The 13,214-nt window shown below is 39.1% G+C and overlaps 1 protein-coding gene and 1 pseudogene across 4 annotated transcripts in view; both read left to right on the forward strand.

Moving 5' to 3' along the window:
• The window catches only part of LOC143416848 (protein TANC1-like), a 35,129-nt gene extending 23,441 nt beyond the window's left edge, over nt 1-11,688 (forward strand). The window contains exon 7 of one of the 3 annotated variants that reach the window (XM_076882516.1): nt 11,287-11,688. In XM_076882516.1, the coding sequence (XP_076738631.1) occupies nt 11,287-11,322 (36 nt within the window). In that variant the 3' untranslated portion in view covers nt 11,323-11,688. Of the gene's footprint in view, nt 1-266; nt 474-4,696; nt 4,983-11,286 lie in introns of those variants that run through there. The other 2 variants (XM_076882514.1, XM_076882512.1) reach the window with 2 other exon arrangements.
• Nucleotides 1-13,214, forward strand: part of LOC112433074 (NACHT, LRR and PYD domains-containing protein 12-like) — a 168,770-nt pseudogene that overhangs the window by 124,589 nt on the left and 30,967 nt on the right. The window lies entirely within an intron of this gene.

Here is a 13,214-nt window from a genome sequence, read left to right on the forward strand (position 1 = left end):
CGGCCGATTCTCTGATGTGTGATCTGTTTCTACCTGTGCTGATGCTAGCAGGACTAAAGCTGATCAAGCAGCAGTAAATATGTGAAGCAAGGCTGAAGGATACACTCATAAAATGAACAGAATCATAAGAATATAACAGCACGAGCACTGCAAATGCAACTAAACCATGTTGACATCAAATGGTATGTTATTTGAAATCTATATGAAATAATGACACATCTATATTTTCCAATTTATTTTATTTATTAATTTTATTTTTTCCACAGTTGTGTAAATCAGTCTGTCTGTGGACTGCCAGCCAACACATCCACAACACCAACAACTCAGACAGCGCAAAGCCTTTTAAGTTGGCGAGGCGTGATAGCAAATGCAGCGCAGGTACATCCATCTGACCTGCAGCAGCATCGCAGACCACGCCCCCCCTCCACACCACTCTTTCCTCACAGTTGCTCGCCATCGTTGCGCTCAGAGGGTAGAAGGTCCCGATCGAAGTGCACCGGTAACTTCCCTTCACATTTCACGACAATGATCCTGTTAGTGAGAAGCCTGCCTTCATACTGGCAGCTGGGTTTCCTGGCTCCCTGATGCTTTAGCTTACATTTAATTATGCGAAACGTTGCGGTACTATACGTCATGCCGCTATTTTCATCGTACCTCCCATCACCTCTACAAATGGATTTGACCTTTGCTGGAATGCTGAGGATGAATGTGTTGGTTTCCTTACAACTGTTGTCAAGTTTGTAGATATTCCTATTTGATATTTCTGTGTTACACAGCTTTTCAGTCATCTTAGCATCTACATGCTGTCTTCTAAACTTTTCATAAGGTGTTTCTTCAGGTCGGTGCTCGCTTGGTTGAAAATTGTTCACTTTGGAATATCCGGAAGCAAAGAGCAGCACGAGCATCGTGCAGACAAACAGTGTCTTCATCGTCTCCTGGAGAAGAAAACACATGGACGTTTTTCCACATTAAGAATTTGGCAGATACATCCTTTTGGATCCTGCAGCTCAGTAAGTCGTCTTTGTGAGCTGCAAACACACACGACAAGAGGACTGATAGACCTTTTTCTTTAAATGAAAGAAGTCGTTTTATTTATAGTTTTCTTTTTTATTTATTTCTAATCATATATATTACTTTGTTCTCTGTTTATTTTTTATTTTTCAACTGTTAGGACGATTTCTAAATATCCTGAACAAGCCTGATCTGGACGGCTCCTGGAAGCAGATTCAGGCGTGATGATGTCATTTTCAACTGGAAAAAGAAGCTTTGAAAAGCTGAAGTAGTTTAAATGTTTAGATATTTAACCTTGTTGTATTACTTTATATTTTATATTCATCGTATTAAGACATCAAGATATTTGTTTTTGCCTTAAAATTTTGTGTTTTCATTTATACTTTTTGTTATTTTTTTTTATTTTTTTTGTCATTTTGCCTTTTTTACTTGATGTGATTTGGATAAATATATATTTATATCTACAGATATATTGAGAGAGTTTTTCTCTGGGTTTCACAAGCCCATTTTATAGATAAAAGTCCAGGTCATAATAGATCCGGTTCATTAAGAACAAAGTTTAAATCCGATTTAATATAAAAGCCTTTCTGCACTCAGTTATTCTTTCCTGTCATATGTTTCAGTGTGCTCTGTAGTAACAATGACACACTGCAAAATAAAAATAATAAGACACTCACCTTTTTTTTCCTTTACTAATGATGATGATTAACCTGCAGTGGTTCAGGTATAAGTTGGTTGTCTGGAACAGCAGGTGATGAAGATGTGGTGAAGGGTCTGTGGTTAATGTATATAGTGGGTTCATTACATAACTGGATAGGCAACATCTGACAGTCAGTTTAAATAAGATCTTGTTGTATTTGAACACAAATCAGCAAAAACAGGTCTCTCACCGTGCAAATATACAGCTTACGTAAGTTTAGTGTGCTCACCGAATGCAGTGTTTAGTGTAGCAGCAGAATTATGACAGTTTATGGAGATGTTCAACGTGAGCCTGCTGCCCAGCTTTAAAAGGAAAATCATTTTAAATGATACATAATAAGTTCTTAGCAAAAGAGGAATGCAGACGGAGATGAGCAGAGATCTCTTCTGCAGTTCAGATGCTGCTGTGAGTTCTAGTTCACTTCTGTCACAGAGGAACAAAGTGTGTTTGGATCTGGACACTTTGATTTTTATACTTCTGATCAGCACCACCTCAAATAATCCTTTGCATCCACACCTACATCACTGGCCCACCACTTCTAGGAAACTTTAACACTTCCCTGCTTGTGACTCAGAAAGATAATGCAAATATGATGACCACTGACCACAAGAACCTGCATGTAGATGCAGCCTGTTTTTCCACATCTGGCTTTAGAAAAAAAATTAATGCACAAACAAATAGATTTAAAATAAAAAGATGTGTTGGTATATTTTGACCTTTCAAATAAACTATTAACACTTCTTTTTCCCCTTTTTAAGTATAATTTTTGGCAAATAAAGTGAATGTTTTGACCATTTGCAGTTAAAATGTTGAACAATCTTTTTATTTTTGTTTTACTACCAGTTGGTTGTAATAATTTCATATGAGGGTTTAAATGGATGTATAACAAAACAAAGGATAAAAGTATATATAAAAGTATATTTAATGAAGCTGATCGAACAACAGTGCAATATGGCATGATGACAGTGTTTACAATTTTGGCAGGAGAACAAAAGATAAATATTATAAAATACAAGACATGAAAATCTCAGAGGTCAGGGGTCGGGGGCCCAGGAAGTCTGACCCGCAGATTCCAGGTCTGACTTCGAGTACATAAAATATCATCTTTCTTGTGGGGAAGGAGCCTGAGTTAGAGCAGGAAGTTACACCATATTGATATTGTTGGGGTAGCCTCAATGCCAGTGTTGGACTCTCCAGTTTCCTTGAAGGAGGTTTGACTTTGTGCCATCGTTGGCTGGACTCTGTGCTCATTGATATCCCCGTATCAGTGAGTTAAGACACCATGCATTTATTTTCTGTGTGGCACACAACAAGAAAACAAGCCAAGAGAGAACACATCAGCCTCCAATGACAGTTTATTAAAAGGTTTATTGGAGGTTATTTGTTGTGTTATTGAACCTGTGTGCTAATGAAAGAGTGTCCTTAATAAACGTACTCCATAAGGAAGTGTGTTCACAAGTGCACAGAACACATTAGGGCACAGGTCAGTGATCGATTTTACAATTGTATTGTCAGATGGATGGACACTTTCGGATACTTGGATATTCAGGTGATTAGAGGAGCAGAGATGATCAGCTGATCAGGATTTGGTGGTGTGTTGGATCAGGTGGTGGAGAGACATTTGATCAGGTCTTGTAAACCTTGTCGTTAACCAAGCAGTCACTCCCAGGCTGCTGTGCTGATCACCGGATCTTAACTTCATTGTCACAGTGCACTCAGAACAAAACAGCCATGCAGAGATATGAGTCACAGTGACATTAAAACTGATGAAGACCGTCGTTGTTAGAACCAGCAAACTGAACGAACTAAAAAAGATCATCTAAATTCAACTGGTCTAAAATATCAGGATCTCAGTGTTAAGTCCATATTTTTGAAGTAGAAGCTTTTACTGGTTTTACTTAAGAAAAAGAAATAATAAGGAATTGTTTTGGAATTTGTCCAGGTTAACAGATGAAATCATGTTCAGTGCTTTGTCCTGTCAGTAAACACAGATTCTTTATTTGCACTGAATGGGACAGCATATAATTTCACTGCTTTTGGCATAATGACAATAAAAGATAGTTTCAAAGTCTGACCTGCAAAGCCCGTCCACCCAGTGTCCTCCTCAGTCATGCTGGTTGCATGATTGCTGTAGAAGTGCTAAACTACTGTGACCTGATTAATTGAACTGAGCTCACACTGCAATAACTAATCAGTGAGGTGGTAGTTTAAGTACTTCATTACCAAAATGTATAAATGAAGTACATCAGAAGATGTTGGGGAAGAAGCACTTCACCGGGTGGGCCTGGACCCCCGAGGCCTGTCCCTGTGCCGACCTCGTCTGAGTCTAATAGATTTATAAGATAGAGCTCATCAAAAGACTAAGATATGAATATAAACATGATATTTGTCAGTTTAATTTAATGTTAAGTTGAACTGGAGTTAACCAGAATCCTTTACTCTTCCAACTCCTCTACTTTGTCTAACACTTAGCTTAGCTTAGCCTAGCCAAGTTTTCTTTGCAAAATTGCTAATTGCATGGTTTCAAATTGCAGTTTTGATTTTAAGTGGACTAATTGTTCAGACCTGCTCTGGGGCCAGTCTGAAGTATTAAATTGACATATATTTGTCTCAACACCTACGCAGGAGAACTTTTTTGTAAGTGTGAAATGGAAAATAGAAGAAGAAGTAGAGATGTGGGTGTTCCTATTTACATGTTTTTATTTTCTGTTTCTTTAGCCAAACATGTTATTTGATCAGAGCACCTGCCTGTACACCTGCTGTTAACCAAGCAGTTATTTTCAAGCTGCTACACTGATCACAAAGTCAGGACATATGAATGACAGGAAGTGTCCAGTGTCACGTACCGATATTAATGACAACAATGATGGGTCAAAGCAACATATGAACATTTATTACGATATCCTGATAAATGTAATGCAGCGGGATAACTTCTACAGTTATTATGTTAGTGATGATGCCTCTTTGCTTTTCATTTATTCACAGCTTTGTGGCGTACGATGGAGTGTCAGGGCCACATTAAGATGATAACCTGCCACGGCTGCAGTACCCTCTACAACACGGCTTGTGTCGATGATTTAGTGAAGCAAACTGATCAGCTGTCTCATTGTGTCTTTTGTGTGTTTGGTTTTGTGTTTTCAATGAACTGAAAGCCCTCTTTAATGCACGAGGGTGTGACCATCCACATTCTCTCATCTGTCCAGTGTCAGCCATTCATTTTGTGCAAATGGTCAAGTCTTCCAAGTGTGCGTGCTTTTCCTTCTGACCAGATGCAGCTTTTAGCACCATAACTTTATTGTCCTGATACTGATCCCCACACTGTGTATGTGCACTAAAACAGCAATCATTTCACTGCTCAGGTTACAAAATGTCATAAGATGCTGCATGGCCGTACAAGATAGACTTTGGTTAGCAACAACTCTCTGAGGCCTCAACTGTGAAGCAGAACGCTGTCTTATCCGGCTAACTTCAAGAGCCAAGTTATCCTTTGAACCTAATCTGCTCCAAAGCAATTTATGTTCCAAATGAGAGATCACCAGGTACAAAATCACCACCTACTAACCAGTAAGACCAAAAAAGAACAAAATAAATAAAATCCCCGATCCTGGAAGGTCCCTCAGACCGCTGTGTGCAGAGAGTAGGAGGGTGTAATATTTTTCAGCAGAGTCTGACGTCTTTGTCTTTCCATGATTAGCAACGATAATGAACATAGATTCTCTACAACAACTTTATTGTTTTGGAAGTATTAATTTATGATCCTAAAGCAGGACACCTGCACTGTAATTAATGACCTCACATCACATGTTTAAATTATGCTTTTACATTTAACCTTTTAATCAGACCAACAAAAAGCTCATACTCAATTTTAGCAGCAGTCATTGTGACACTGATGATAAAACTTGTGTAAAATTGCAAAACTGTAAAAAAAAATTTAAAAAATAAAAATAAAAAAAAAAAGCATTTTTGTAGCTCAATGTTGAAATTACAGGTAACTTCACTGGTTGGCTGTTTCACCTGTAACACTTCAAAATAACACGCTAAGGTTTAATAGGTTATAAGGAATATCCTCTGAGCCCTGAGCAGTGTTGTGCTAATAAGAGACGTTTTGTGTGCGCAGTGAACCAGTAAGTTTTGTATTTCATAATTTATTGAGGTTCTATTATCCTTTCTGACCTGCGTTAATGAAGCAGTCATTAGAGCACCATGTCCGCTAGAATAGTTCTGTAGTTTGATGCTTGAGTCGTTGCAGACTTGTTGAAACTCCCTCACCCGTCAAAGCAGCGTCTTTGTTATTCGCGTCCAGCAGATGGCAGTGTTTCACTGTCTGACGGCTGTCTGAAGCTTCAGCTGGATTATCCGTTTGCTATGTTTGCCATGTTACAGTGGGGAGGAAAAACTCCTTTTTAACAGGAATATCTAGACATGAGTGATTACTGCAGTGGGGCACTATCTGTGCTATCTATAAGAAATGTTAGCAACAATAAAACTCTGAGGATCAGGGCTCCATTTCACTCCAGTGTTCAGTGGCATTTTAAAAGAGTGAATACCGATGCTGAATGTCTTTGTAAAGCAAAAGCACTTTGTTAGCCTTTACAGAGCAAAGCTATGGATCAATGTGCAGTGAAGAAAAATCGAGGTGGCCAGTCTGTCCTTTCCTAACCAATCACAGAGCTCCTTACATTGCACCATGTGGCTAATTTGCGTTTTACTGATATTGCTGGGCTGCTGTCAATCATTTTGTCTTTATATTACAACAGAGCATTGACCTTTAACCTGTTTAATTCATACTGAGTATTTAAAAAAATGTATTGTCATAATAAATTCTGCCTCACTGAAACACCATTTTGCATTAGCCTCTATCACCTGACTTGTCACTGATGATATCACTGCATGAGCAGGCGAGCGGTAGCGGCGGGGGGGTGTAGGTGAAGCTCGTGAAGAACAAAATTCTGTACGAGCGGACGCAGTGAGTCCAATAACCAGGGGTAACTGGAAATAAGGTGTTGTAGGCTGGCTTCCACAGTGTAAAGAGACACTTCTCCCTCATGCTCTAACAGCTGGTAAATCAATTTAGAAGCAGAGTCGATAACGGCCTCCTGAAGCTCCCTAGGTGGGGTGACTGCCGCTGGATCCATATCTGGCTGGTCCGTACTGTCACGGCGGGTGAGGAGAGCCGTGTGAAAATAATAAATGAGGATCCAATCGCAGGCAGTAGTGGAGAAGTGAAGGTGGTTTATTGAACACAAAAATAAATATGGACAAACAGCAAATGGAGCACGAAGTAAACTAGACTGGAAACAACTAAACTACAGAGCACAAACAGACAGACCAGCAACTACAATGACAGAGGACACGACTTAAATACACAGAGAAACACAGGGGAATTACACACAGGTGGTGGACACAGCTGGGAATAATCACCAAGACGAGACAGAGGTCAAACTGAACACACTCACATGAGACGCAGACCTTCACAATAAAACAGGAACAAGAAACCATCACACTAAGACGCAGACTCGACATAGAGAGAGAGACAGAAAATGACACATGGAACTAAACTAAACCTGCAAAAACATGACAACTCAAAATACTGGGTCAAACTGACCCAGAACCGTGACAGACTTTCTATAATGTTTTGCTTGAGCATGTCCTGCTTTTCTGTAATGTTATTTCTACAGCCTCTTATTTCTAACCTCTTGTGTACCTCTTTTCAACCACTGGGAGGCGCTACAGCTTCATTCCTTTCACACTAAGGCAGCGGTAGGGAACTCCAGGCCTCGAGGGCCGGTGTCCCTGCAGGTTTTAGACGTTCCCTACCCCTGCACTAAGGCCTTTGAAATCTTCATTAACACTGAGCTTGAAATTTCTATCAGTCGAATGCAAAGGAGTCCTGTGGTTGTAGGACAGAGGTAGGGAACGTTAATCTGCCATCATTTAGATTATATGACAACAACCTTCAAATCTGAAGTCTCAGAAATCTGCTTCATGTACAAGTTCCTCCAATAATCAGGGCTAATATCACTAAATTGTACATAAACAGACTTTTACATGTTAAATATTTCTCAAATATGGGGAAATAAACAATATAAAATACTATATTATTAACAAAATATCTTAAGATACAGCTACAAATTGCTTGAAACATGTGCAATGAAATATATAAAACAGCTTTATTGTCAGTGAGGACAAAGTTATAGTGATGCTGTGCTGGAGTGTTCAAAAGAAGACAGAGACATGAAGTATAAATATTGTATAATATTAAATATAAGAAAGAACAAAGTTATAAAAACATTAATAATTGAAATCTGCAACAATATTCACATAAAGTGTAAAATACAGAGTTAACTGTTTAATAGGTAAAGTTTAGGTCTTGCAGTCGAACAATGATCCCAAACACAGCAGCAAATCTACAGCAGAATAGCTGAAAAGCAAAGTCCAGACCTCAACCTGGGACATTCAGAGAGCTGTGCTTAAATAAATGCCCACAAAGCTCAAAGAACTGAAGCAACGTTGTAATGAAGAGTGGGCCAACATTCCTCCACAACAATATGAGAGACTGATAAAGTCAAGCAGAAAACAATTAGCTCACATTTGTGCTGCTAGAAGTGTTTCTAGTTATTCACAGGACTGTAGTTTGAATTTAAAGAAATGTGAAAGTGCACTGAAATTAACATAAAGTTATTGCAATTTTTAAAAAAAATCAAGAAACCTAAGAGGAAGAAACAATGTAAACCACACAATTGTTTTCCTTATATTCTCCACACGGCAATGCACATAACAGACATAAAATATTTGCATTTATCAATAGAAAATATACAATTTTTCCATAGTCATAGCCAGGCCCGATTACTGCCAAACCTGTGCTGAATCAATCACTTAAACAGGACCTGTCTGACAAAGTAGAGTAGACCAAAAGATCCTCAAAAACTACACATCATGGCGCAATCCAAGGAAATTCAGAAGCAAATAAGAAACAAAGTAATTGAGATCTCTCAGTCTGGAGATGCAACGTCAAGATGAACAGAATCCAGTTTCTGGGATCCTGAAGGAGAATGTCTGGCCATCTGTTCACGACCACAAGCTGAAGTGCACTTGATCCAAAGCACACCAACAAGTCCACCTCTAAGCAGCTTAAGTAAAACAAAAGAAAGACTTTGGAATGGCTTAGCCAAAGTTCATACGTGAATCTGATTGAGGAGCTGAGACCTTGGAAAGGTGGTTCATACTCAAAAACCCTCCAGTGTGGCTGAATTACAACAATTTTGCAAAGATGAGTGGGCAGAAATTCTTCCAGCACCTCGTAAAGGACTCATTGCCAGTTATCCCAAACGCTTTATTGCAGATGTTTCTACTCAGGGTGGCCCAACCAGTTATTAGGTTTAGGGGGCAATCACTTTTTCCACACAGGGCCATAATAATGGCCGCCTTAATAATAAATGCCTTGATTTAGGAACTACTTTTAATGTTTACTTGTGCTATTTTGTAAAAAATAAAATCTCTGCAAAAACATCAAAACTGCTGACCATCTGACCTCAATATGAAATTATTAATCTTTTGACCAAAAACATTTTGCTACGTTCTAACATGGCAATCTAAATAACAGTAATGCAAACATATATATTTATCAATAAAAACAGATCGCCTTTTCACTGTTACAAAAGTCAAGTACATCAATGTTTGTTCAGCTTTCATAAATGTAAGTTTGTAAGTACATAGTACATTTTTTGGTCCAACTTCTTTTAATACATGCAACACATTTCAGAACATTTGGGACAGAGACAACAAAAGACTGGAAATACTTCGTAAAAATCTGGTGAAACACTTTAAAGCCAGTGGGATTAAATGGGAAACATAAAATTTAATACTAGACAAAGACCGATTGAATCATGAAGCAAAGAATTAATAACTAAATCACAAGTAGAAAATGTTATGCAGATATTATTGGATAGATTTTGGTGTAGAAAAAAATGACAAGAAATGAAAAATGAAAGTTATCTGGTCTTTTTCTTTAAAGAGTAGCCTACTGCAGAGCAGCTACACTGACAAAGACCATCATCACCAATACTGCAGCTAATACAATGATCCAGGAGGAAACTTGAAAAAGCAGGAAAAATGTGACACTGATCAAAATGAATACATCAATTATTGATCAAAGAGAAAATGCATACTAGCACAATGCATTGTTATTGCATCTCAGTTTCTCACCATCACTGATAATCTGACGTCTGCTGGACCTCAGGAATCGTCTCCATCACCTCTCTGTGAGGAGCAGAGAGCACTCGTGCTGCACATCCCACCTGTGTGCTGTGTTTACGTGAACCTGAGAGCACAGCTGTAGTGGTGACAGTGAATGTAGCGTTGGTGTTGGACACACTGACAGTGTTGTACTGTGAGAAGCTGAGGTGTTGTTGTGAGAGTGTTACAGTGGGAGCAGGTCGACCAGTGGCTGAACAGGAAACAACCCACTCTTCAGCAGAGTTTGACTCTCTGACATCAACAACAGGTTCATGCAGCTCTGTGAAGGATCAGGAGATATAAAATAAGGAGTATATTGTTAAAGATACATTGACTTCTAACACATGTAACGCATTAAGGTAAAATTTCTTACCATAAGGATGTGTTACACGATTTATAAACCCCAGTTTGTTAATTATTTGTTCATTATTCATAACTATATACTTAATTTTTTTAAAATTAAGTGTTTTTGGTCAAATGGAATTTCTTTTTGGGTAATTTTAGCCCCTTTTAGCCCTCTGCCAAAATGTTTTAACCTTTCTGTCTCTAACAGTAAAACATCGTTCCTTTATCTTCTGTGTCTGGTGTGTTGGTCAGGATTAGCTAGCTTGGCAAAAAGTTCACATTAAACAAAGTGTGTTACTGTGAGGTGTGTGTTCGTACTATGAGTCACAGCTCGAGTTTTCTTGCGGGTGAAGGTTTTTCACCTCGCTGTCATTCTTGCATAAAAGTGTTTGACCCCTTCAGGAAAAAAAACGAAATTTGGGATTATTTTTTGTTTTGTTCATTGTGTGTATTTGTTTCTACTTTTTACTTTTTCTTTTACTGTGTACAGCACTTTGGTCAACCTGTGTTGTTTTTAGACATGGTTATTGATTGATTGATTGATTGATTGATTGATTGATTGATTGATTGATTGATTGATTGATTGATTGATTGATTGATTGATTGATTTGTCTTTGATTAAAATACAGCCTACTCCACATCCTCCAAGTTACAGAGAAGAGGAACCATCTGGGGTGAACTTGTGCACTTGGTATTGGCTGTCATGGTCCCTGTGCCTCTCCGGCTCGCTCATGTTGGCCACAGGTTTGTTTTGTTTTCTCTCCTGCTTCCCTGGGTGGAGCTCATTGTGGGCTCTCACCCTTGGCCCACGTATCTGCGGTAATTTCTACACCTGTTGCTGATCAGGCGGCGTCCCCCTTGCCTATTTAACGCTGCGGCACGGAGTATTCGGCACTGGAATGTTGAACCTCCCATGTTCGTGCTCTCAGCTCTCCTAAGACAAACTCTCTCAGTGTTGTGTGGCGTATTGATCTAATTGGACTCTTTGTGTTTAGATCTCCCCGGAACTGGTGGCGGACCCTGACCTGTGATCCCTGTGTGTGTCAACATAAGTGGAAATTGGAGCGAGAGTGGCTGTGGAGAAGCGAGTGTGCGTAAGAAGAGGAGTGGCGGAGTTTGGGCCGAGTGGAGAGCGAGTGTGGATTCCTTCCCCTGGAGCCCTGAAGCCCTGCCCCATTCACTGTATATACACATCACTGTGGTTTCCCTTCTGTGTTAATAAATTGTCAACCCTTTGCTTGCCAGAACGCTGCCTGCGTCTGAATCCATCTGTTAGCCCTGACATTGGATACCTGGAAATCAGTGAAGGGACCATTAATGCTTCAACTTGTACACAGGTTTGAGAGCAACCACCCAAAAGCTTCTGCTAATAAACACTAGTCTGTGTTTGTGATGCAAATGTTTCTGGCTGTGTTCACAAACATTTAGTAAGGTGAGTGAGGAATATTAATACTTATTATTAGATCATTAGCAGACTGTAGAACTTGACTGCACGCCAAGGTGTTAGTTCAGCCATTTGATTCATGTTGCAGCAGCTCATGAGTGAATGAACATCGTGCAATAAAAGTACTTCTAGAAGTACATTTTTGCAAAAACGTACATTGTGGAGGAATGTAGGGAAGACACGAGGGAGCCCGATATTTTACTCAAACGTTAATCGCTGCATCACACAACTGAACATTCAAAGCGCCAAAACCTAACCCTCTCACTTCCCGTTACACTGGGTACGAGTGGAGCTACCTGGTGGTATGTACTTACATTTATTTAAATTTACTTGAGTAGGGTAGAGTCATGCTAATGACCTAATAATTTTATTCAGGTGTGTTGCAGCAGAGATACATTTAAAAGCTTCAGGACGCTGGCTCTCAAGGCCTGGAGTTTGACACCCCTGCTTTACACAAAGATGGGTTAAATCACAGTGCAAAGAATGAATGAATAAATGAAATATAAAAAATAAATAATTATTAAATAGTCTTACACATCAATGTCATTGGTTGACTTTTGAAGTATTTGAATCCTTATTGGGTTCCCTGAGTGACAGAAGGATTAAAACACTTTAAAATCAGTACTGAAAATATGTGCAGACATTACTGGATAGATTTAGGGTTAGAATCAATAAATCACTATCATGTTAAACACTCTTAGAGTTCAAACCTTCGTAGAAACATAAGTCCAGTATCATGGAATGAAACCTGAAGGTGCATTTGAGGGTGCAAAACGTTTCGTCGGCATTGTTGTGTTTGTTTGGGAGAAAACGTACAAACATACAGTGCAGCACTTCAGAGTTACACTGCTAGCGATCGAAGATTTATGTAAATTCGACAAGCTAAACGCATTCTGTACTGTACAGCAGGAGTCCCCAACCTTTTTGCACCACAGACCACTTTAATGTCAGACAATATTTTCAGGGAACGACCTTTAAGGTGTCGCGGATAAATACAACAAAAGAATAAAAAAAAGAAACTGTGGTATTTTGTAAATATAATAATAAACGTGACTTGAGCTGTGCGCCAACAACAATGACAGTGACATCCTCCTCTCTGCTTTTTAATGCTCTCTGGTCACTATGGTAACGCGTAAATAGTTCTTTCAAAATAAGACACAACTACAACCATACATTTCACACCGGAGGATCAACTCTCGCGGAACGGTACCAAAAGACTCACGGACCGGTCCGTGGGCCTATTAGGGACCGCTCCTGTACAGGAGACACTGGACTAGATTGATTGACAATGGTCTACAGCAATCAGAACGCACAACACGATGTACTGTAAAAAAAATAAATGAATCAGCGAAACAGCAAGTGTCACTTTTGGCCACGAACAATTTAGGGGATTTTTCTGAACAAACCCAGAGCGTTAAAAAAAACTTAAAACCATTTTTATTTCTCAGCAGCATCAATAGTAACAAAAACGCAATTTAG

Source organism: Maylandia zebra, linkage group LG3 (assembly GCF_041146795.1).
Source record: "Maylandia zebra isolate NMK-2024a linkage group LG3, Mzebra_GT3a, whole genome shotgun sequence".
NCBI lineage: Eukaryota > Metazoa > Chordata > Actinopteri > Cichliformes > Cichlidae > Maylandia > Maylandia zebra.